The 23,622-nt window shown below is 43.1% G+C and overlaps 1 protein-coding gene across 4 annotated transcripts in view; it reads right to left on the bottom strand.

The window, feature by feature from the left end:
* The window catches only part of LOC117355791 (adrenocortical dysplasia protein homolog), a 90,210-nt gene that overhangs the window by 26,872 nt on the left and 39,716 nt on the right, over nucleotides 1-23,622 (bottom strand). For 3 of the 4 annotated variants that reach the window (XM_033934832.1, XM_033934829.1, XM_033934831.1), the window contains exons 4-6: nucleotides 18,699-18,778; nucleotides 10,225-10,269; nucleotides 5,671-5,714 (exon numbers count right to left, since the gene is read on the bottom strand). In XM_033934832.1, the coding sequence (XP_033790723.1) occupies nucleotides 5,671-5,714; nucleotides 10,225-10,269; nucleotides 18,699-18,778 (169 nt within the window). Of the gene's footprint in view, nucleotides 1-5,670; nucleotides 5,715-10,224; nucleotides 10,270-11,826; nucleotides 11,888-18,698; nucleotides 18,779-23,622 lie in introns of all 4 variants that reach the window. The other variant, XM_033934833.1, reaches the window with a different exon arrangement.

Below are 23,622 nucleotides of genomic sequence, written 5' to 3'. Positions count from 1 at the left end.
AGTCACTTTCTATATACGGTTGCTCAGTTTAATAAAAACCTCTTTCTGTGTTTAAAATAGGCTTTCTACATGGTTAATGTACAGCACTGTGTATGACTTTCAGCGCTATAGAAATGATAAATAGTAGTAGCAACAATCCAAATAAACCAAAGCAAGTAGAATAGAACATGTGAACACTCAATCCCAACAATACTACTTGGAATAAAACAAAATAAGTATACACCAATGTAACACACCAGACACCAATGATAAAAGTGAGGAGAAAAATGCTTCAGAACCCCATTGTCTCCTAAATCAAATGGTAGACAGCACAAGGGGTAATCACTGGCATTAAAAAAACCCTCATTCGATTAAATAAATTCAGTGGCTGGACAATAATAATAGATTTGTGCAATGCAAACAACTACAGAGCAAAATCATAACAAAGAGAAAATGCTCATCTGTAGCAGATCTCACACACCATTGCACAAAGCGCACAGTTACTTACTGTAACAGATGTTATCCAGGGACAGAAGGCAAATATGGGTGACGTCATCCACGGAGCTCCAGTACGGACAGCTGATAAAGCGCTCTTGCACTTTAAGAACTTTAAAAAGTTTGCGACTGACTGTACCACACATGCCGAGTGCCTTCCTGCCCGACGTAGGCGTGCGCTCCTCAGTTCAGATAGCCAGCTAAGAAGCCAACCAGGGGAGGTGGGTGAGTTGTGAGAATATCTGCCTTATGTCCCTGGATAACACCTGTTACGGTAAGCAACTATGCTTTATCCCAGGACAAGCAGGCAGCATATTCTCACATGTAGGTGACCTCCAAGCTAACCAGAAATGGGATGGTGGGAGAGTTGGCTATTGGGAAAATAAATTTTGTACATTTCTCCCTCCGTATTCGCAGTTTCAGCATTCACGGTTTTGATTATTCACAGTTTTTAGCTTGCTGGTTCCTCCCCCCCAAAGTAGAAACATAGAAAGATGATGGCAGAAAAGGGCCACAGCCCATCAAGTCTGCCCACTCTACTGACCCACCCCATTAAGTCTGAGTGCTGATGACTTAGTTCCTTTGCTCGACCCTCGTAGGGATCCCACGTGGATGTCCCATCTATTCTTAAAGTCGAGCACGCTGGTGACCTTGATCACCTGCCTCGGAAGTTTGTTCCAATGATCCACCACCCTTTCCGTGAAGAAGTACTTCCTGGTGTCACCACTAAATTTCCCTCCTCTGAGTTTAAGCGGGTGCCCCCTTGTGACCGAGGGTCCCATGGGAAAGAATATGTCGTTTTCCACCTCGACACGACCTGTGACGTATTTAAATGTCTCAATCATGTCACCCCTTTCCCTGCGCTCCTCTAGAGTATAGAGCTGCAATTTGCCCAGTCTTTCTTCGTATGAGAGACCCTTGAGTCCGGAGACCATTCTAGTGGCCATCCGCCGGACCGACTCGGCTCGAAGCACATCTTTACGGTAATGCGGCCTCCAGAATTGCACACAGTATTCCACATGAGGTCTCACCATGGATCTGTAAAGTGGCATTATGACTTCAGGTTTGCGGCTGACGAAGCTTCTCTTGATACATCCCATCATTTGCCTTGCCTTGGATGAGGCCTTCTCTACTTGTTTGGCAGCCTTCATGTCTGCACTGATGATAACTCCCAAGTCCCGTTCTTCTGAAGTCCTAGCTAGTGCTACTCCATTCAAGGTGTATGTTCTGTATGGATTTCTACTGCCGAGATGCATGACCTTACACTTCTTAGCGTTGAAGCCCAGCTGCCATGTCGAGGACCAGTTTTCCAACGTGATCAGATCTTGAGATTGCTTTCACTTACTATATTACACAGTTTGGCGTCGTCAGCGAACAGCGCTACTTTACCCTGAAGCCCCCGGGTCAAGTCCCCTATGAATATGTTGAAAAGGGATGGTCCCAGGACTGATCCCTGTGGCACTCCGCTAGTCACCTCCGATGTCTCAGAGAGGGTGCCGTTGACCACCACCCTCTGAAGTCTTCCACTCAGCCAATCATTGACCCATGCAGTTAGTTTCTCACCCAACCCCATCGATTTCATCTTGTTTAATAGTCTACGGTGCGGAACACTGTCAAAAGCTTTACTGAAATCCAAGTACACTATGTCTAGAGACTCTCCCGAGTCTAGCTTTCCTGTCACCCAGTTAAAGAAGCTGATAAGATTGGATTGGCATGACCTGCCTCTAGTGAATCCATGTTGACAGGGATCCCTCAGATTTCCCTCATCCAATATCGTGTCTAATTTACCTTTAAGTAGAGTTTCCATGAGTTTACACACTATTGATGTGAGACTCACTGGCCTGTAATTCACAGCCTCTGCTCTGCAACCCTTTTTGTGCAGAGGAACAACGTTGGCTGTTTTCCAGTCTAGGGGGACTCTCCCCGTACCTAGGGAGAGATTGAAGAGCATGGCTAACGGTTTTGCCAGAACATCGCATAGCTCTCTGAGCACTCTTGGGTGCAAATTATCCGGTCCCATAGCTTTGTTCACCTTGAGTCTTGACAGTTCTCTGTAAACATCAGTTGGTGTGAACTCAAAATTCTGAAATGGGTCTTCCATGCTTTGCTTTGCTTCCAGCCGTGGCCCGTGCCCTGATGCCTCGCAGGTGAAGACTGAACAGAAGTAATCATTCAGTAGTTTGGCCTTATCAGAATCTGTTTCCACATAGTTCCCTTCTGGCGTTCTAAGGCGTACTATCCCGTTTGTGTTCTTTTTCCTGTCGCTAATGTACCTGAAGAAGTACATCAGCTTGCATAGAGAAATCGCTGATTCCAAGCGTTTACAGAGAAAATCGCTGATTCCCAGCACTTTATTCACTGTGTTTTGCCTGTCCTTCAGGAACAGGCCAAATCTCCCACCATGTTATTCGCGGTTTTACCATATTCATGATGGTTTTTAATAGAAATCAGTAAATAACATAAGAAAAAGTTATTTGCGATTTTTCTGTATTTGCGGTTCTGTTAATCCCCTATCACAGCGAATACGGAGGGAGAAGTGTTATACTGTTTGGCTGAAATGTCCATCCTGTCTGGAATAGGATTCCAGACAGTAATGAGAAGTAAAGGTATGAACCGAGGCCCAAGTAGCAGCTTTGCATATTTCATCTATAGGCGTAGAAAAGCTACTGAAGCTGCCATAGCTCGAACCTTGTGGGCTGTGACTCGACCCTCCAGTTGCAGCCCAGCCTCAGCATAACAAAATGAGATGCAAGCAGCCAACCATTTGGAAATTGTCCCCTTGGAAACAGGGCTACTGGGCTTGATGGACCATTGGTCTGACCCACGAAGGCTATTCTTATGTTCTTAAAGGAGACAAAAAGTTGTGGAGAAGATCTATATGATTTGAGTCATTTGCAAATAGTAAGCCAATGTTTGCTTGCAGTCCAGAGTATGAAGAGCTGTTTCTCCAGGGTGAGAATGAGGTTTGGGAAAAAATACTGGAAGTACAATCGATTGATTGAGATGAAATTCAGTCACTACTTTAGATGTTGGATGGGTGCGGAGTACTACCTTATCATGATGGATTTTCAGAAGGGAGGTGCTGAGAGCTGAAGTTTGATGCTCTCAGTGGGTAATTTGGAGGAAATCGATACCAATTGAGGGTGTAAATCACCCAGACTATTCATAGAACCCACTGGTCTGAGGTTACAAGAGGTCACTTTCTTGGAAAAAATTTAGCCTCCCTCCTATAGCAGGTCATCTGGGATAGATACCTTTCTGCTGGAGCCAGTCAAAAGCTCATCACCTGCTTAGATTGGGAAGTGGCTGGGGAAATAGGAGAAAATTCCTGTGCTATTCACACGAATACAGGGGCAGGAAGAAAAAAAAAATCACCTTGAAGAAAAAAACACTTGCTACTGCAAGTAAAGACATTTCCTCATAGCTCAATGGAAAATAAACAAAAATGCTGATAAAAGCAAAACTTGACTCAGGCAAGCAGGAAGGCACTCAAGTATGCATGGTGCAAGCTTACCAAAGACTTCTAGAAGCTACGGGGCTCTGTTAGGAGATATCACCCACTTGTGAGTTATCCTATATCCTGCTTGTGCACAAAGAAAACTATTTTTTCATTTAAATAATGATCTACTCTTTTTAGAGAGTGCAATGCACTAAAATATCTTTATATATAAAACCCTAAGCGCGCATGCGCTTTTGAAACATCGTGATTCCTGGCGCCGTGAGGTGTGCTTCTGTGGAAGTATTCTACTTGACACCTCATGGCGCATGCGGTGGCTGGAGGCGCATGAGTGTGCAGCTCTTTCAATGGCGGTCGGCTTCAGGCGCATGCGGCTGTGTTTGGCGGTTTGTCGGTCCCCTATTAGTTGTGCCTAGAGGACCGGCAGGAGAATAGCGGTTTTTCAACAGCGGCGTTGCGCCTAGAGGACTGGCAGGAGAGTGGCGGTTGCGGTGGCGGTTTCACAACAGCGGCACTGGCAGTTTGTCCCCTGTTAGTAGCGGCAGGAGAGTGTCCGACAGAGGGCTCCGTTTTGAACTGCCAGCTCCCTTGCCGGAATTATTTTTCAGTTTACAGGTGCCGCGGTGGCTCCTCTCACAAGCCGCACCTGCGTCAGAGAAGACTTCCGATGCAGGCGGGGATTGTTAGAGGAGACGCCACGGCACTTTTAAACTTAAAAATAACTCCGGCAAGGGAGCCAGCCAGACCGCGGGAAGAGTAGGGGGGATGGAGAAATCCTGCTGCTGCACAGGGAAATGGAGGGAGAGGGAATGCTGTGGCTGCTGCACAGGGAAGTGGGGGGGAGGGAATAAAATGCTGCTGCACAGGGAAATGGAAGGCGAGGGAATGCTGCGGTTGCTGCACAGGGAAGTGGGGGGGTAAGGAAAAAAATGTTGCTGAACAGGGAAATGAAGGGGGAGGGAATGCTGCTTCGGCTTTTGCACAGGGAAGTGGGGGGAGGGAAAAAATGCTGCTGTACAAGGAAACGGAGGGGGAGGGAAATGGAATGCTGCTTTGGCTTCTGCACAGGGAAGTGGGGGGGAGGGAAAAAAATGCTGCACAGGGAAATGGAGGGAGAGGGAATGCTGCGGCTGCTGCACAGGGAAGTAGGGAGGGAGACAGAAAGGAAGAAAGACACAGGGGCAGGGAGAGAGACAGAAAGACAGACAGACAAATGGGGCCAGGGAGTGAGACAGACAGAAAGAAAGACAGCGGGAGAGAGACAGAAAGAAAAAGACAGACATATATTCTAGCACCCGTTAATGTAACGGGCTTAAAAACTAGTAGTTTTATAAGAAATTTGCACAACGTTTGTGGATGTGAATGCATGCATTCCCCCACTCCAATTCTGTGTGCAATCCGAGCACTTGCTTTCAATGGCTGCCGTTCTTCTCATTCCTACCCATCAAGCTACAGGTGTACTTAGTGGTCCAATCTGGTTTTGGTCCTAGGACTCTCTCCTCTAGGTAGCCCATAACTATGCCTGCTTCCAAGCTACCAATAGTTTTGTGGCTTTCACATTTGATGTTTGTCACTCTTTCCTCAGCTGTTCTGGATATCTCTGAATCTGAGGATCTCTTCTCTAGGCCACCCATGGATCAAGCTGTGGACAAGCTGATGAATGACTTTGATTATAAGTTCCTTCCAGCTTCTTATTCAAGTTCATGAGCAGCCCAGTGGGTAAATATCTGACATAGTACCTGAGCAACCTGTATTCTTCATGCAAAGTTCTTCCATGTGATCCCTACAATGTTAAAAAAAAAAAAAATCCTATTTATCTGAAAGAAATTTAAACTAGGGTCAGCATGCCACTTGGAAATAATATACAGAATTCAAAGATTTAAAAAAGAAATGTAATTAGCTTATTTAATTACTAGTATACCACTCTGAAGAATGCATGAAGACATTTATCAATCTGCATTTCAAGTTTTATTTTTTGACTTCTTATGTTCTGTACAGTTCTGCGGTCACTTTTTAAATTATTGTAAGAAAGAAATACCTTATAAGAAACTGGCAGCGTCGGCAGCAATCTAGATAGGCTGCTTCGCGGCCTGGGCCATTCCTCTGCCACGTTGCTGATGATGTCATCAGTGATGCAGCAGAGGAACGACCCAGGCCGCAAAGCAGCATGTCTAGATTGCTGCCGACACTGCCGGTTTGTTATAAGGTACATTTATTTCTGTCTTGCGGTTCGGATGGGAGGAAGAGATGGGTCGGCGGGGGGGGGAGGGGGAAGTGCGGTGGCAGCGGGGGAGATAGAAAGATGATACACGAGGAGATGGGAGGGAGGGATAGAAACTGCAAGGGATGGAAGGGAAGGATAGAAAGATAGTGCACAAGGGGATGGGTAAGAGGGGAGGAAAGATGCTGCACATGTGGGAGAGAGAAAGGAAATAGGAAGAATTGGGGTAGAGGAGAGGAAGGAAGAGATGATCATTGTACATAAAAAAATAAGATCCCCGAAAATAAGACATAGTGCCTTTTTTGGGCCTAAAATTAATAATAATAACTTTATTTTTTCTATACTGCCACAATCTTACGACTTCTGGGCGGTTTACACTGAAGAGAGCTGGACAGTCAGGGAATTACAGAATACAAATAGTATAAATACACATATTTCTCAAAGTAATCAGTATGGTGATTAGTTTTAAAATGGTATCTGATTAGGAGATAAATCTGTTGAACAGTGCTGTCTTAATTTCTTTCCAAAATGCGCCATAGGTCAACCTGGCTCTGTTGTTGTAATTGCCTAGCCAGGTCTGCTATTTACTAGCTTGAAACTTAAAAGTTCTGTCCAGAAAGGACCTGTATTTGCAATAAGTGATCCTTGGATAGGCAAAAAGATTACAATTTCTGGTTGTCCTAGTGGGGATGTGTAGCTTGAAATGTGGTAAAAGATAGGTAGGGGCCATTCCCCACACCAGTTTAAAGAAAATGCAAGAGAACTTGAACATTATTTGTGCCTCCATTGGCAACCAGTGTAGCAGTTTGTAGTAGGGACTAACATGCTCGCTTTTCTTTAATCCGAATATTAAGTGAACAGCTGTGTTCTGTACTATTCTTAATTTTCTCACTGTTTTTTTTTAGGTATACCCAAGTAAATGATTTTGCAATAATCCAATATGGATAGAACCAATGATTGAACCAGTAGTCTAAAAGATAGAGGGTCGAAATATTTTTTAATGGTCTTTAATTTCCAAGTTCGTGTGTTCGTTCATGATCAAGTGGGTGTCTAATGTGACTCCTAATATTTTTATGGCTTTTGATATTAGGTAATCGTGACCATTTAGGTGTAATGATGTTCTGGTAATTTTATCCTTTGGGCTTGCCAAGAAAATGTCTTATTTTTGGGGAAACACGGTATTTAGGTGCCACCCCTGAAAGGACTCTTAATTGGTTTAATCTTACTTGGTTAGTATTATACTACATTTCTCTTTGGGAAAATATCTGTGAGTTAACGTGAAAGACATATAATCTGTAAAGTATTAAATAAACTGCTCAAGAGTCTTTTTCAATAAATAACTAGGGCAAAAATCCCAAATACATGATGAAGAAAAATATTTTATTAAATAGAATTTAGCTATAGATACTGAAGGCAAGTTGAAAGAGGATCAAATTCTGTCAGCTAGTATTACCTCACCAGAACATAATAAATCAGTGTAGTATTGGTACTAGGCTTTCATGCAGTGACAGGGCTTGGTTTAGCCAGCAGCTCAAGTATAGTACTGTCTGTGGGCTTTCCCCTGTCACAATTGTTATTAAATTGGTATTTGTATTGTGTTTTATTGTCACAGTTACTCGCCCCTGAAGCAGCTTTATTATGCCAAACATGTTGGACATTGTTGCTGGGAACGCTCTGAATAAATATGAATTTATTTTCATATTGTCTACTGTTTCTTCTGTACCTCATTACATTTGCATTGTGCATCAAATCCAGTCTGTAGTGATAGAGATCATGATTCACATCAACAATATATTGGGGGGACAATTCTATACCTTTGCACCTATAATTAGGTGCTCAAAGGTCATCTGGTAAGAGTATTTTTTTCATAAAGAAACAAACGCCTACATTCCTTTTTAGAATACTAGCTTAAAAATGCACTTAGGCACAATACAATACACCACGCGTACGGTTTATGTAAATGCTTGTGCTTAACATAGCATAACATAACATAACAATGTGCTTATTAACCGCATAACTGTAAGTTCAACGCGGTGTACAAAAGTTATTAACAGTGAACTTAATCTAGGAAACAGAATAGATTAGTTAATCCAGGTATTTAGAAAAAAGACTGTGTTCTAAAATGTGTATAAGAATGAGCTGTAAGCAACAATGATCAAAATTCTTTGTCGTAAAGAAGCTGCCTAGAATGCTAAAGTGTGATTGAGAAGTTTCTTACTTTTGCAACCTTGTACTTGGGGGGGGGGGGGGAACTAAACAAGGTGTGGGTTTTCCTGCTATGTTTATGTGAGGCTATAGAAAATCTATTAGCCAGGTAGAGAGGGGCTGTATCATTGTAAAGCCTTATAGCAAAAACATTCTACCCCTGTGTATGTCCACCTTGCAAATACGTGCTATGCAATATGTGAGTATTTACAGAGTACCACTCTAGTGTATATGAACACACATGTGTACATGCTGGTATTCCATAGTTTCACACACACATTCAGTGTCAAAAACAACTTCTTTATAAAAACTGCCCTGTTAGTAGGCTTGCTCTTACATACCATTATTTTTGTGACTTGACATGACAACTTGTTAAATATTTTTAAGCATAAAATAGAAAAATTAAACAAGTGACCCATAATTCTATACCAAAAAATGTAACAGATGAAATTATACTTTATTTTATGATCAGTAACTATACAACAGCACAGTTTATGGGATTTTCTATTAAAGTTACTGCACTTGAGAGAAAAGAACATTTACGGCCTCTTTTACAAACATAAGAACATAAGCAATGCCTCCGCTGGGTCAGACCTGAGGTCCATCGTGCCCAGCAGTCCGCTCATTTGGCGGCCTAATAGGTCCAGGACTTTGTGCAGTAATCCTTTATCTATATCCCTCTATCCCCTTTTCCAGCAGGAAATTGTCCAATCCTTTCTTGAACCCCAGTACCGTACTCTGATCTATTACTTCTTCTGGAAGCGCATTCCAGGTGTCCACCATACGTTGGGTAAAGAAGAACTTCCTAGCATTCGTTTTGAATCTGTCCCCTTTCAATTTTTCCGAATGCACTCTTGTTCTTTTATTTTTCGAAAGTTTGAAGAATTTGTCCCTCTCTACTCTCTCTATGCCCTTCATGATCTTATAAGTCTCTATCATATCCCCTCTAAGTCTCCTCTTCTCCAGGGAAAAGAGACCCAGTTTCTCCAGTCTCTCAGCATATGAGAGGTTTTCCATCCCTTTTATCAGACGTGTCGCTCTTCTCTGAACCCTCTCGAGTAACGCCATATCCTTCTTAAGGTACGGCGACCAATATTGGACGCAGTATTCCAGATGCGGGCGCACCATCGCCCGATACAATGGCAGAATAACTTCTTTCGTCCTAGTCGTAATACCCTTCTTGATTATACCTAGCAACAGCCCTGAAGCCCTCTATGGACTTCAGGGCTGTTAGCGCAGCGGGGCCACTAGTGCAGCTTTGTAAAAGAGGCTGTAAATGTTCTTTTCTCTCAAGTGCGGTAACTTTAATAGAAAATCCCATAAATTGTGCTGTTGTATAGTTATTGATCATAAAATCTATATATATAAATCGGAGGTATGTATGTGTGTATGTGCCGCGATCACGCAAAAACGGCTTGACCGATTTGAACGAAACTTGGTATGCAGATCCCTCACTACCTGGGGTGATATGTTCTGGGGGTCTCGCGGCCCACAACTCTATGTTGCTTGCTCAAGGGTGGGTTCACCCAAGAATTTATATGTTCTTGCTCCAGGAGGTGAAACTAAAATTGTTGTTTATAATCACATTTTGCGTTAGTTGTATTGTATTCATTTTGTCAAATATTTCACATTATAATTTGAATATTGTACTTTTTATTAAGCTGTAAAAAAATAATTTCATTCACCACTATAAAGTATCTTTATTTGAATCCATTTACGGTGTTATTGCTATAATTAAATACCCATGCAACGCCGGGGCATCAGCTAGTAAAGTATAATTTCATCTGTTACATTTTTTGGTATAGAATTATGGGTCATTTGTAAAAGAGGCTGTTAATAGCTTTGAAAACTGGGATTGAGTACTTACTGCCAGAGTGTCCTTATCTTCTTTTTCACTTCAGTATGCCTGTTACTAAAATGACATAATTTCTCTTCTCAGCAAAATAGCACAAATGTTTTAAAGAACATATAACATTAAACTTAAGAAAAAAAACTAAAATTAAAAAGAATATAAACCTAGACTTAACTTTTTACCACAGTTTACAAATATGGACTGATGCAAATATGGACAAATTTTCTCTGAATCTTGCAGTCAGCCCCAAAACTTATGAAACAGTAGCTTGAGAACTCTCTTGTTTTTCCTGCACCCCACCTTTGTCATGGTGAAGTTCAAAAGCAGAGCCTTCCCTCAGAACATCTGCAGCTCTTTTAGAATCTGCTTTATTAATGATTTACCATTTTGTGTATATGAGAAAAGAAAGTTAAATCAGGCTCATGAAATGCCACTGCACATTGCTGGCAGAAGTCAACAGTCCCCAACCCCCAAATTTGCTGTGAGCAGTGTCACAATGCCTCCATGTTAGGTAAAGTAAAGAGGGAATCACCTCAGGTACAGCTATCACCATAGCCTGGGTCTTCACCCAGTCTCTCTTTCTTTCTCTCATATCTTCCCATTCCCATCTTTACCTAGTCTCTCTCTCTCTTATCCATCTCCATGCCTTCAAGTACCCAGCAAGCTTGATGCATCTCCAGATCTCAGTTCCTTCTTCCCCTTCCCATGTTGCTGTCTACTACAGCCGTTGCTACCACTGTCAAAGAAACAGGGGCCATTCTGCAGCCTGAACCACTTGGCTGTCAATCAGTTTGGGTACATGACATGGGAACTATCATGGAATCCCCAGCAATCCTCAAAAATGCAATTTAAAGTCACCCCCCAATGACAGTACAATAGCCTGTACTCACAGTTACTAATGGTGCTGTGACTGCTTTAACTGGGACTCCAGCTGAAGCACAGAGAAGACTGCTGCCTTAGACAAGCAAAAAAGTGGCTCCAAAAGCTTGTATCTTTGGGCTGCCAGTCAAACCATTAAATGTGACTGAGACCTCAAACCCCCTAACACCATGTGTATCGGGGGGTGGGGGGGGGGAGGTAAATGGTACCCAGTAAAACCCTCAGGATTGATACGGGGCCACACAGCCTGCGCTCAATCTTTGGATAACCATGAGCGAGCTCTACCATGAGGGGAATGTTAGTGCAAGCTGGCTAGGCAGGCCCCTCTAAGGGTTGCCCTGCTAGCTACAAACTCAATCCAGAGAGTCTGTGTCTTCTCGCAGTCAGAGCTGTCCTAGGATCACTGGGAACCTCTGCAGCACTGAAAGCCTCACAATCTGGATAAAGTACCAGAAAATAATAAAAATGATCTCAGAGCAAATCAGAAAACCACCTTCCAACTCGTGTGTAGAAGTAACAACTTAGGAGGAGCTGGAACTGAAGAAAATTTAACTCCTTATACACAAAATTGCGGGTGGGGATACATAACCCACATAACCCTTTGCACCAGAAATCACAATTTTGTTTCAGTCTAGCTGTTTTGACACCATTTGAAAACATTACTAAAGAGAGAAATACAGCTGGAACAAAAAAAATTTTAATTAAAAAAAAAAAAGACTGTTTTAAATCAATATGTACCTGTAACGGAAGCCAATGAAGTTCAACAAATAGGGGCGAAACATGGTCAACCTTTTTCTTCCTGAAAATTAATAGTGCAGCTGTGTTCTGAACAAACAGTAACTTTTTCATGGTTACACAGTACAAGTACTTTAACCAAAATGCTTGAGACCAAAGACATTTCGGATTTTAGAATTTTTTGGATTTTGAAATGTATTGTCACCAATGGCCGTGATGCTTCTTATTCATCACCTGCTTCAGCCCTGCAGGCTTCTCTCTGCTGCCTCCTGCCTTGCTGGCATCACTTCCTCTTTCCTTCCTTGCTCGACGCAACAGAGAAGCATGTGGGGCCACAGTAGGCAACGAATATGAATTGCTGCAGCCATTGGCAACACCTCAGAGGTACACCAAGCGCAGAGTGGTCTTAAAGTGACTTTGGGGCCAGGTTCACTTTTGATGCTAAAGGTAAGCTTTTTGGTACAAATTAGTAATGCAAAAGTGTTACAAAAAAATTTCATGTTTGGAGCTTTTTGGTTTTAAGAATTTCAGATAAAAGGATCCTTTATCAGTAACAGTAAACCCCCTCCCAGTAAAAGGAGTTGCAATGCTAAAATTGTGGCTTGAACCAGAAGTGTAAAATGCTTAGCATAAAACAGAGCAAACGGATCTCAACAGCTTCATTTTAAAAAAGCACTTCTTAACCATATTATTCACTTGGGATTCAAATGTTAGTAAGGAGTCCAATATGACTCCTAAAACTTTAGTGATAAAAAGTAGATGACAGCAGATAAAGATCTATACTTTCTCAGTCCAACCAGTCTGCCCTTACCTGAAGCAGCAGTGCAGGTCCTGACAACCTCTCTCCCTCCATTCCCAAAGCAGTAGAGCTGGTCCTGACAACCTCCTCCCTCCCTTCCTCTGTTCCCTAAGCAGCAGAATCGGTCCTGACAACCTCTCTCCCTCTGGTCAGCCCCGGCAGGGCCATTCCTCTGCCGCATCACTTCTGACAGGGCTGGCCAGAAGCTGCTTGTTTACCGGTGCTGTGGCTACATCGTTGGGTGAGTGAGGGAGGAGGAATGGAGGGAGGGAGATGGTGGCTGCCACGATGCTTTGGGAGTGGGAGGGAGGGAGATTTGTGGCTGATGCTGATGCCTCTGGGGCTGGAGGGAGGGAGGGGAAATTATTGGGTCAAGAACACCACTTTGGATGTTGTCTTAGGAGCGTGGGAGACAAATAAATATTTTTGCCGGTTGGTTGAGAGTGCTGTTTAATTGAATGCCAGTTAGCTGAGATTCTACTGTATATCATGCTTGTTTAATGCTATGGTGCTGTGAAAGAGCATTCCTAATCACAGGATTTTTGTGTTGGCAGGATTTAATTGTACTAAATTACAACTGGACCAGTTTTCAAATTTAGAAACAGTTTAAAAGTTTCGAATGTAAAGCATCTGCATCTGGAAACAACTCCCATGGAACAAAAATATTGTTAGCTTAAGAGTATAGGTATTCACCCTTATCTAATTTCACAAAATTCAATGTGCACATAAAGATGTTGAACCAAATGGGTGACAAAAGCAAGTCTTGGGAACTCCGCAACTGGGGTTCCAAAATTGAGAAAAGGTCTCAACTTTTACCAAATAAGACCAATTTTTCAAAAAAATATCTCAAATCAATCAAATACAGTTCCATCAATCCTAACATCTCCAAGAAAATTCAAAATAGTATGATCTACTATGTCAAAAGCTGCCAAAAAATCAAAATGTAGAAGATATGGCTTTCTTCCTACAATTTCCATTGTTTTAGTTGTTAGAGCAAGTAGTAAAGACTCTGTATTGTATAAACTTTGAAGACCATATTGAAAAGACTTTAATATAGAATGCTTATCAATCAACAGCCTAAGTCAGGGCTGACTAGCCCCAGGAATGTTCATACCTGCTTCTTAGATTGTGGCACTGGTACTTGTGTGATCACTTCCACCTTTCAAACCTAGGGCTTCACCTACTTTTTCTCAACAGATTACCACAGGTAATGGACTTCTTGGTCTCCCAGGAAGCATTTCTTAAAATTCGCCTTATGTTCTAGGTTATCCAGGAACACTTCCACCTGGATTAGGCAGGACCGCCAGTCCTAACTGTAAATGATGATATTGTTCAGATAGGCAACTGCCTAACTGCTATGTGACTTTAACCCTTTCAGGACCAAGGGACATATTTGTCCCATAACTTTAAAATCCTATAAATTTTGATTGGGATAGTCTACAGTTCTAAATTTGATATGTACGGATTCCATATGATACTGCCTTTATGTAAACAAACTGGTTCCGACATTCATTCATTAGCGTCGTTGCCAGATTGACGAGAAGATTCACTTGCCACACTGTCCATAAGCCAGAAGTGTGATTTTTTTTAAAAAAAATAATGATATTTCACAAAAAAAATCAATTTTTTGGCATCTGCAAGCCCTTTTTACCATAAAAATGTCGTCAAAACCACAAAAATTGGCCTACGATCCTTATGGTCCTGAAAGGGTTAAGAGGTGGTCAATGATGCACTGAAATACTATTTGTGCTCTATGAAGGCCAAAGGTAGCATTGTAAACTGGCATTGTTGGAGAAGACTGACTGCTTTGCCCTCCAACAAAGACTGCAGTCAGAGCAGCACCATCTGAACTGCTCAGAGTTCCAGTCTGTTGAGAGACCACTTTTGTTGTAATGGAGTCCATTGGCCTTATACTGGGTGACCATGCAATGAGCTACCCAGCCAAACAAGCTGACATTCTTTGTCAAGGTGACCCAGGAATCAATCCGAAGTGGGATCCCTTTTGCCAGAGACTGTGGATGGAGCCCCAGGGTGGCTTCTGCTGGAGCATCCATTGTGGCTGCCGCTATCTAGGGGAGTGGAACTTTCAGGGAGTCTCTCTGAGATGATCGAGACAGCAAAGCATCCTAGAAGGGGCGCATGTGTGCCTTTGCCCAGAGCACTACCTCTATCATGGCCACCATTGACCCAAGGACTTGAAGGTAATGCCACACAGCAGGCTCTGGTTTGATCAACAGGTCTGTAATCTGACACAAAGCTTCTGTTTCCAGAAGAAAGTCTTGGTCTTCTGTCATGTTGAATAAGACCCCCAGATATTCCAGAGACTGTGTCAGAACAAGGTGGCTCTATCAAAAGTTCACAACCCACCCCAGACTCTACAGTGTCTTCACAACTGCTGCTACTGCTTTTTCTCCTTCTGCTTGGGATGGTGTTCCCAACTATGTGTGCACCTGCCAACCTGCTCCGCGAAGATGAGTGGCCACTACCACCATAACCTTGGTGAAAGTTTGGGGTGCTGTTGCTAGTCCTAAGGGAAGTGATGAGAATTGATAGTGATTCTTCAATACATGGAATTTGAGGAATTTCCTGTGGTCCGGAAAGATGGGGATGTGAAAGTACACTTCCGTCAAATCTAAAGTGGCCAAGAACACTCCTGGCTCCACTGCTGCAATGATGGACCAAACAGACTCCACTTGAAACCGAGGTATTCTCAGGGCCATGTTGATATGTTTGATATCCAGGATGGGCCTCCACTCCTCTGAGCAAGACAAAGTATATGGAGTATCTGCCGAAGCCCACGTTGTCTGAAGGAACTGGTTCTATGACTTGGATCTAATAACCTCCGTAGTATTGTTCAGATTCCTTTTGCTTTCTCTGGCCAACCTGCCACCGAATCCATGAACCAGTCGGAGAAAGAGTGCGAGAACTCTATCTTGTAACTCTCTGATGTCAAAGACTCAGCGGTTGGATGTTATCTGTTCCCAAGCCTCCAGATAATCCAAGAGCCAATTTCCAATCTTCAAATGGATGTCGGGCTAGCGTCATTGTGGCTTTTTACATTACATTACATTAGTGATTTCTATTCCACTTGTGCCTTGCGGTTCTAAGCGGATTACAAATTAGAAGACTGGACATTTCCAGTAGCGTTGCAGTACATAGAATCAGGAAAGTGTCAAGTTACAATTGTTAGTCTGGGCATTTCCAGAAGAAATTGAAAGCAAATAGTAGATAGTGATAGGTTGTTGTGATGAATAGAAATAGTAAAGTCAGGATTCTGAAGTATTGCTATGGTGGTGATGGTGGTGGTCTGGCACTGCAGAGCAAGAACTTGAACCTTGGTTCCTCCGTGTCCCGGAGAATTTCTGTCTGGAGCTTGGAAAGGCTCCCTTGGTAAAGGCTCCTGTGGAAAACTGGCGAGAGCACCTGGAGCCACGAAAGGTCCCTCAGCTCTGGCCTCTAGCTGCTCGGGAGTCTGCTGTTTGGCAAAGATCTTGGTCGGCGATCATGCACACTGGCCATAAGATCATTCAGGCCCTTGTCAAACAGCATCTGTCTCCTGAAAGGCAGCCTGCTCAATGTCACTTTAGAAGATGAATCACCAGCTCACTGCCTGATCCAGAGCATACACCGGGCGGCAATTGGAAATGCTGAGACTTTCCCCATGACTCTGATAATGTCATAGTGCATCCACTACATAGTCTATATGTCCGCCATCACAAGCTGAGACAAGGGCTTAGGGTCCGGCAAGCTCTCATTTCTAAGCCTAGAATGACAAGTGCATGCAATGAAGGAGGTTGCAGCTGTAGCCTTAACTCCTAAGGCTAAAGCCTCAAACTGCTCCCAGAGGACCATATCCACTCTGTGGTCTTGTGAATCCTTTAGAACTCCTCCTCCTTTACTTGGCAGGGAAGTGTGTTTGGTCTCCTGGGCTACCAAGGAGTCCACCTTTGGCATAGCAAACATTTGCTGAAATTCCTGATCCATGGGATACAGTTTAGCCATGGTTTTAGCTACCCGCAGGGAGCTTTCAGGGCTCTGTGACTAGGATCCTCATATCCAGGTGCCATGGAAAAGATGTGGGTTGAGCCTGGACCCCGCTTAGCAGAGAACACTGGGAAGATGGAGGTTTGTGGATGATTTTAAATTCTCTGAGGGACTCTATAATCTCTAATAAAGCAGAAGACTTAAAAAGTCAGCAAATGGAGGGATCTTCTTCCTGATCTATAGCTGATATCTCATGGTCTTCTGAATGGGAAGCTGTTTCTCCCAGCAGGGAAGCTTCTCTTTGTGAAAGTAAAGGGATCAAATCTGACTTCTTACCGTCTGAGTCCCTGCCCAATGGACTATCATAGTACTCCGCTTTCAGGGAGGAAGTGCTGGGTCTCCAGCGAGGACTGCACACTAATCTATTTGCCTGTGGACCTGACTGGTGTATCTCTGCCTTGTGTATAAGCCTGGCAGAGAAGATTAATGAACTCTGGGGTAAAAGACTGAGAGGGAAAGTCTTTTTGTCTCTTAGGGTGGAGCAAATGCCTTTTCTTGGGCTACGAAGCTTCTATGCCCTTATGGTGGGCACAGCTGCTGTCCCGGAGTCCTAGGTTTTTCATTCCACCTGATGGGATCATCTGCCTTTCTCCAGCACTAGAGGCCTTTGAAGGGGCTAAGCTTGAAGCTCCCATCCCTCCATCCCGTGCTGCGTGGCACATGGTGCATGAATATTCTTCAGCTGCTCATTGAGCGCAAATATGGCATGATATATGGGTATTAGTGCCTGGGGACTCCATTCCTATCAATTTTGAAGCAAAACGAAGTGTTTTACAAAAGTTGGAGAATTTAGAAAAAAAAAGAAAAGAAAAAATTGGGAAATTCAAAATGGCTGTCATGGCAATGTTTTGGCGCTAAAAAATGGCTTTAAAACGCATCAGGGCTAACAAAAATAGGATTTTAGAGGGGAGGAAACAAAGCCCTAGCTGCATAAACATTCAACAGTTTTTCAGAACCCCCCTGATTTTACCATAGGCTCTCACAGCCTGTACGCATAGACCATGTGCTGGGGAAAGGGTGCTGCAGCCTGCTTTAACTCCCTGAAAAAATAGCTGGATCTGGAGGGATTTTCTGCCTCAAGCAGCCGGTCAGCTGTCACACCAAGGACTTTAGGCTGCTAGTTGGACCTTAGTCAGACTAAGCCTTCACTCCCAGGTTGCAACAAACACTGAAAGAATGGGAGGGGAATGGGGCAAACCACAGCTGGTACCCGAAGAACGCTATTGATGCCTAACAGCCTGCACTCAAGCTCCTGACCGAGTCTAGGAAGGGAGCAAATACTGAGGGCCTGAAACCCTAAGCTCCACAAATTTTTAGCAGGCTGGCTGTACAGGTCCTTGAAGAATTCCCCTGCCAACTGCTCCTTTCCAGGTAGGCACAGCAGTTGCTTGAGCCACGTAAAAACTGCAAACCATCCAACCATCCCCCTCCCCCTGAAATAAACAGCAAAATAATAAAGAAGGGGAGCAGATCAGCACAACACCTTCATGCTTGCCTGCACAAGGAAGAACTGAAGGCGGCAGCAAGACTGGGGAGGAGGAGAAGCTGAAAAGCTGTGGTTGACATCTTTTTCAGAATGCTCGTGAGCAAGCATAGACAACACTATCATTCAGCATACCATCCCTACTGCAATGGAAATTAGGATTTATACAAACAGAGTTAAGGATTGCTTTGTACTTATTTGTTCAAGTGACTGCTCACTGCTATGTAGAACCCATATATTTTTATTACTTGCTGAATATTTGCTTCAGATAAATAGTTCTGTCTTTGAATTCAAATAAATCATAAGAAAAATCCCCACACATCACATTCAAAAGGTCCTCTTTGTTTTACCATGATATATAAATTTACTCTCTAGCCTGCCCTTGTCTTGCTTTATAAATTATTATCATGCACTAGGGTTTCATGTACTTACTAAGCCTCAAGACATCAGTAGTTGCATGATTCCTGAGCCATACGCTGCCTTGTATTTGTTGAAAAGCAAACAAATGCACGAATCAACTATTGTTGAAAAAGTCGGCCTCTCTCTTACCAGTTAAACAAGTCTGTGCTGTCTGTTTCCATTGGTAACACAACAAAATGTTGAATGCGAAGATAAAAGTCACAGTTTTTCTGGAAGAAAAATTGGGTTTTGATTTTCTTGTTCAATAAATATTTACAAGTGAAGACTGTCCAACCCTGCACCCTCACACTACCTTTCCATAGTTTCTTTATACAGTAATTATATGATTTTAAATTTGGCAGAAAACTGTGTTTGTTGCCAAGATATTGCCTCTAGAATTGGCTATTACCTGCAAGATTGGAATTCTGCAATATGCCTATGGTCTTTCATGTGATATGCACTCTGAGAAAAGCAAATAACCTCCTTTATCTAGTACTGTAGAATACAATTGGTAAAATGAGGCAAAAAACATTTAGTATAACTGGGTTTTAAAAAGTTGGTTAAGTTCCCACAGGAAAAATCCCTAAAGTTATTAAGGCAGACATGGGGAAATAGATTGCTTATTTCTTGGGGTAAACAGCAAAGGATCTTGCATTTTTTTTGATCCTAAATAACCAAAAAGGTAAGTGTGATGTCCAAATCAACAGTATATCTTTCATAGTATGGCACTTTTACTAAGGCAAGTTACCTCTTTTTTGTTTCTTTTTTAGATCCTGCCACATATTTGTTATCTATATTTGGCTTAATGGGCCAAACAGTACAAACAATATAGCAGCACATACTAAAAGAATAAAAGTATAACTGCAAATGGTGACATTTATTCAAACTTGTTAATTTCCTTTCTTTGAATCTTGCTAAACTATGGGTTGTGACCCTTTCATGCCAGCAGATGGAGACAGAGACACTGAACTGTTCCAATGAAGTAACTGTAGCACAGCAGGCCCCAGAGCTTTGGCTTTAACACCCTCCCAGTGAAACCCAACCCGGACCTCAGGGCTCAGCAGATAATTCCAAACCCTCATCCCGAGGACTCATCAGGTCCCTGTGTCTGAGGTGTGGGTTTTTTTTTTTTAACTATTTGTCCAGACACTCTGAGGGAATAAAGAGAGCCAAAAAGAAATTCACAATTTATTTTTTTTCAGTGGCTATGGAGGGTGGGAGGGGGTGAATCTTACTAACTCCTTCCCTCACTGCAGGGACCTATACCAGGCATCGCAGCGAGCTACAGTTCATGAATTAAATTCTGGAGCAATGGAAGCTCACAGCACTCCTGGTACAACTAGAGCAAGGAACATGGTCCAACCCCAGGAGCTGATGGCCCAAAGACCTATGGGAAGGGGGTGTGGTCAGGCCTACCCCATCCTAAAGTATCACCTTAACCTCACCATCTGCTAGAGGTAGAAAAAAACTGAAGGATTCCACTAGCCTCCACCAGTCCTTATACTAGTGATGTTACTGGAACAGTTCAGTATTTCTTCCTCCATCTGCTTGCTTGTAGGAAAGGGTCACAACCCAAAAATATGGGCTGATGACAAGGAAAGTATATCCATCCTCTAACTGAAAACCTAACTGAATGTCAATGTTTTTAGTTGCTTATTAAATTTCCCAAGATACTTCTCACTCCTCAGTTCCTTTAGCAATCACTCTGCCACATAGACACAATATTAGGGAGAAAAGTTCTATCTTGACATTCAAATCTCATATTTTACTACTGGGATCCTGTATACCTTTAACCTTGTTGGTAATACTCCAGCTCCTGAATATTCAATTTTTATTTTTTTTTAATAAATCTTTATTCATTTCTAAAACTTTCAACTTTAGAGTTTAAAGTTCTTATGCTTTCAGGTGGACTTCCTGGGACACCAGGCCGCACAGTGGTACAAATTAATATCTGGATTTATAAATAAAAAACCAAAAAATGGTCTTCAAGACATTTGGAGCATTGAGATCAAGCATCAAATTACGGTGTCTCAATGGCCACGAATTTGGTCTTGGAGGATGAGATGTACAGTGTCTGCATCTATGAGACAAACTTGTTTTTTTCTGTTACATAAACATAGAAACATAGAAAAATGACGACAGAAAAGGGCCAAAGCCCATCAAGTCTGCCCACTCCAGTGACCCTTCCCCCATGAGTTTGCTCACCAACCTCCTGTCCTTAACTCATTAGAGATCCCACATGAATATCCCATTTATTTTTGAAATCTGCCACGCTGTTGGCCTCAATCACTTGCCGTGGGAGTTCATTCCAATGATCGACCACCCTCTCAGTGAAGAAATACTTTCTGGAGTCACCATGAAATTTCCCTCCCCTGATTTTCAGCAGATGCCCTCTGGTGGACGAAGGTCCCATAAGACGAAAGATATCCTCTTCCACCTCGATACGACCCGTGATATATTTAAATGTCTCAATCATATCCCCTCTCTCTCTTCGTTCTTCAAGTGAGTACAGCTGCAATTTATTCAGCCTTACTTCGTACGGAAGATCCTTGAGCCCCGAGACCATCCTGGTGGCCATCCGCTGAACTGACTCAACTCTCAGCACATCTTTCCGGTAATGTGGTCTCCAGAATTGAACACAATATTCCAAATGAGGTCTCACCATGGACCTGTACAGTGGCATTATGACCTCTGGCATCCTGCTGATAAAACCTCTACGGATACAACCCATCATTTGCCTTGCCTTGGAGGAAGCCTTTTCCACTTGATTGGCAGTTTTCATGTCATCACTAATGATTACTCCTAAATCCCGTTCTTCCGTAGTTCTAACTAAGGTCTCACCATTTAACGTGTAAGTCCTGCACAGATTTCTTTTACCCAGGTGCATCACTTTGCATTTTTTAGCATTGAAGTTGAGCTGCCAAGTCGATGACCATTGTTCTAATAGTAGTAGGTCCTGCGTCATACTGTCAGTGCTTTTACCTACTATGTTGCACAGTTTGGCGTCATCGGCGAACAATGATATTTTTCCTCTGAGCCCTTGGGTCATATCACTTATGAATATGTTGAATAGGATTGGACCCAAGACCGAGCCCTGTGGCACTCCACTGGTCACATCTGATGTTTTGGATGGGGTACTATTTACCATCACCCTCTGAAATCTACCGCTCAGCCAATCCTTAACCCATGCAGCTAGTGTTTCCCCTAATCCTAGCGATTTCAACTTGTTCAATAACCTGCGGTGTGGGACGCTATCAAAAGCTTTGCTGAAGTCCAAATACACTACGTCCAGGGACTCCCCGGCATCCAGTTGTCTTGTTACCCAGTCGAAGAAGCTAATCAGATTTGATTGGCAGGACCTGCCCTTGGTAAAACCATGTTGATGGGGATCACGTAGATTTTCTTCATCCAGGATTGTATCAAGTTTCTGTTTGATCAGTGTTTCCATGAGTTTGCATACTATGGATGTGAGACTTACCGGTCTGTAATTTGCCGTCTCTGTCCTGCAGCCCTTTTTGTGGAGCGGAATAACGTTAGCTGTTTTCCAGTCCAAGGGGACTCTTCCCGTGCTTAGGGAGAGATTGAAGAGCACAGACAATGGTTCTGCCAGGACTTCTCTCAACTCTCTGAGCACCCTGGGGTGTAGGTTGTCTGGTCCCATGGCTTTGTTCACTTTGAGTCTTGAGAGTTCGCAGTAGACGCTACTGGGCGTAAACTCGAAGTCTTGAAACGGGTCTTTCTGGCTTTCCCTTGTCTGTAAAAGTGGACCGGATCCCGGCGCCTCACAGGTGAAAACCGAGCAGAAGTATTCATTTAGTAGTTCGGCCTTAGTGGAATCCGATTCTGCATAATTCCCGTCCAATTTCCTGAGTCGTTCTATCCCATCTTTGTTTCTTTTCCTGTCACTAATTTACCTAAAGAAGGATTTATCCTCTTTCTTAATGTTCCGCGCTAGATTCTCCTCTATTCGGAGCTTGGCCTCTCTGACTGCCTTCTTGACAGCTTTAGACCTGTCCTGATAGTCTTCTTTCGCCTCCTGCTTTCCTAAATGTTTGTAGGCGATAAATGCTTTTTTCTTCTCCTTAACGAGGTCCGAAATTTCAGTACTGAACCACTGGGGCCTCTTGTTTCTCCGACTTTTGCTGACCGTTTTTACATAGCGATTTGTTGCTTCATGCAGGGTGGATTTCAGAGTTGTCCACATATTCTCCACGTTGTCGGTTTGTGCTTGGTTTTGCAGCTCCCGATGGACAAAATCTCCCATGCGTTCGAAGTCTGTGTCTTTAAAGTTGAGGACTCTCGTCACTGTATTCGATCTAGAGAAACCCCATCTGAGGTTAAGCCATACCATGTTATGGTCGCTGGAGGCCAGCGTATCTCCTACCAATACTTCTGTGACGCTGTCTCCTTGGTGAGTACCAGGTCCAGTATCGCCTGGTTTCTAATGGGCTCCCGTACCATTTGTTTGAGTTGTGCAACCTTTATGGAGGTTAATATTCTTCTGCTGCCAGAGGTAGTTGCAGAGAGTGTGTTCCAATCTGCATCGGGCATGTTGAAGTCTCCTAGCAGAACTGTGTCCCCGCGCAAAGTGATGTTCTCTATATCCTCGATCAGTTCTATGTCCTTGTCTTCCTGTTGTCTAGGAGGTCTATATACCACACCAAGGTATAAGCATTTTTCGTTCCCTCTGGCCAGGTTCACCCAGAGGGATTCCCCAGAGTATTTAACATCTGTGATTCTGGTAGTCTTGATGTTTTCTTTAATGTATAGTGCTACCCCTCCTCCTAACTTACCCTCTCTGTCTCGACGAAGCAAGTTGTAGCCTGGTATAACCATATCCCACCCGTGCGAGTCCGTGAACCAAGTCTCAGATATTGCCACCACATCTAGGTCTGCGCTCATTATTTCAGTCTCCAATTCCAGAATTTTGTTGCCCAAACTGTGTGCATTAACATACATTGCCTTCCATACCTTATTGTTGTTAAGTCCCTGTGAAGAGATTCCCTTCTGATTTAGTGTGACTCCCATTTTATCGTGTATAGTATGGGTACTTACCTTGGACTCACAAGTTGTG

Source organism: Geotrypetes seraphini, chromosome 2, assembly GCF_902459505.1.
Source record: "Geotrypetes seraphini chromosome 2, aGeoSer1.1, whole genome shotgun sequence".
NCBI lineage: Eukaryota > Metazoa > Chordata > Amphibia > Gymnophiona > Dermophiidae > Geotrypetes > Geotrypetes seraphini.
This window is presented reverse-complemented; position numbering and strand designations above follow the sequence as displayed.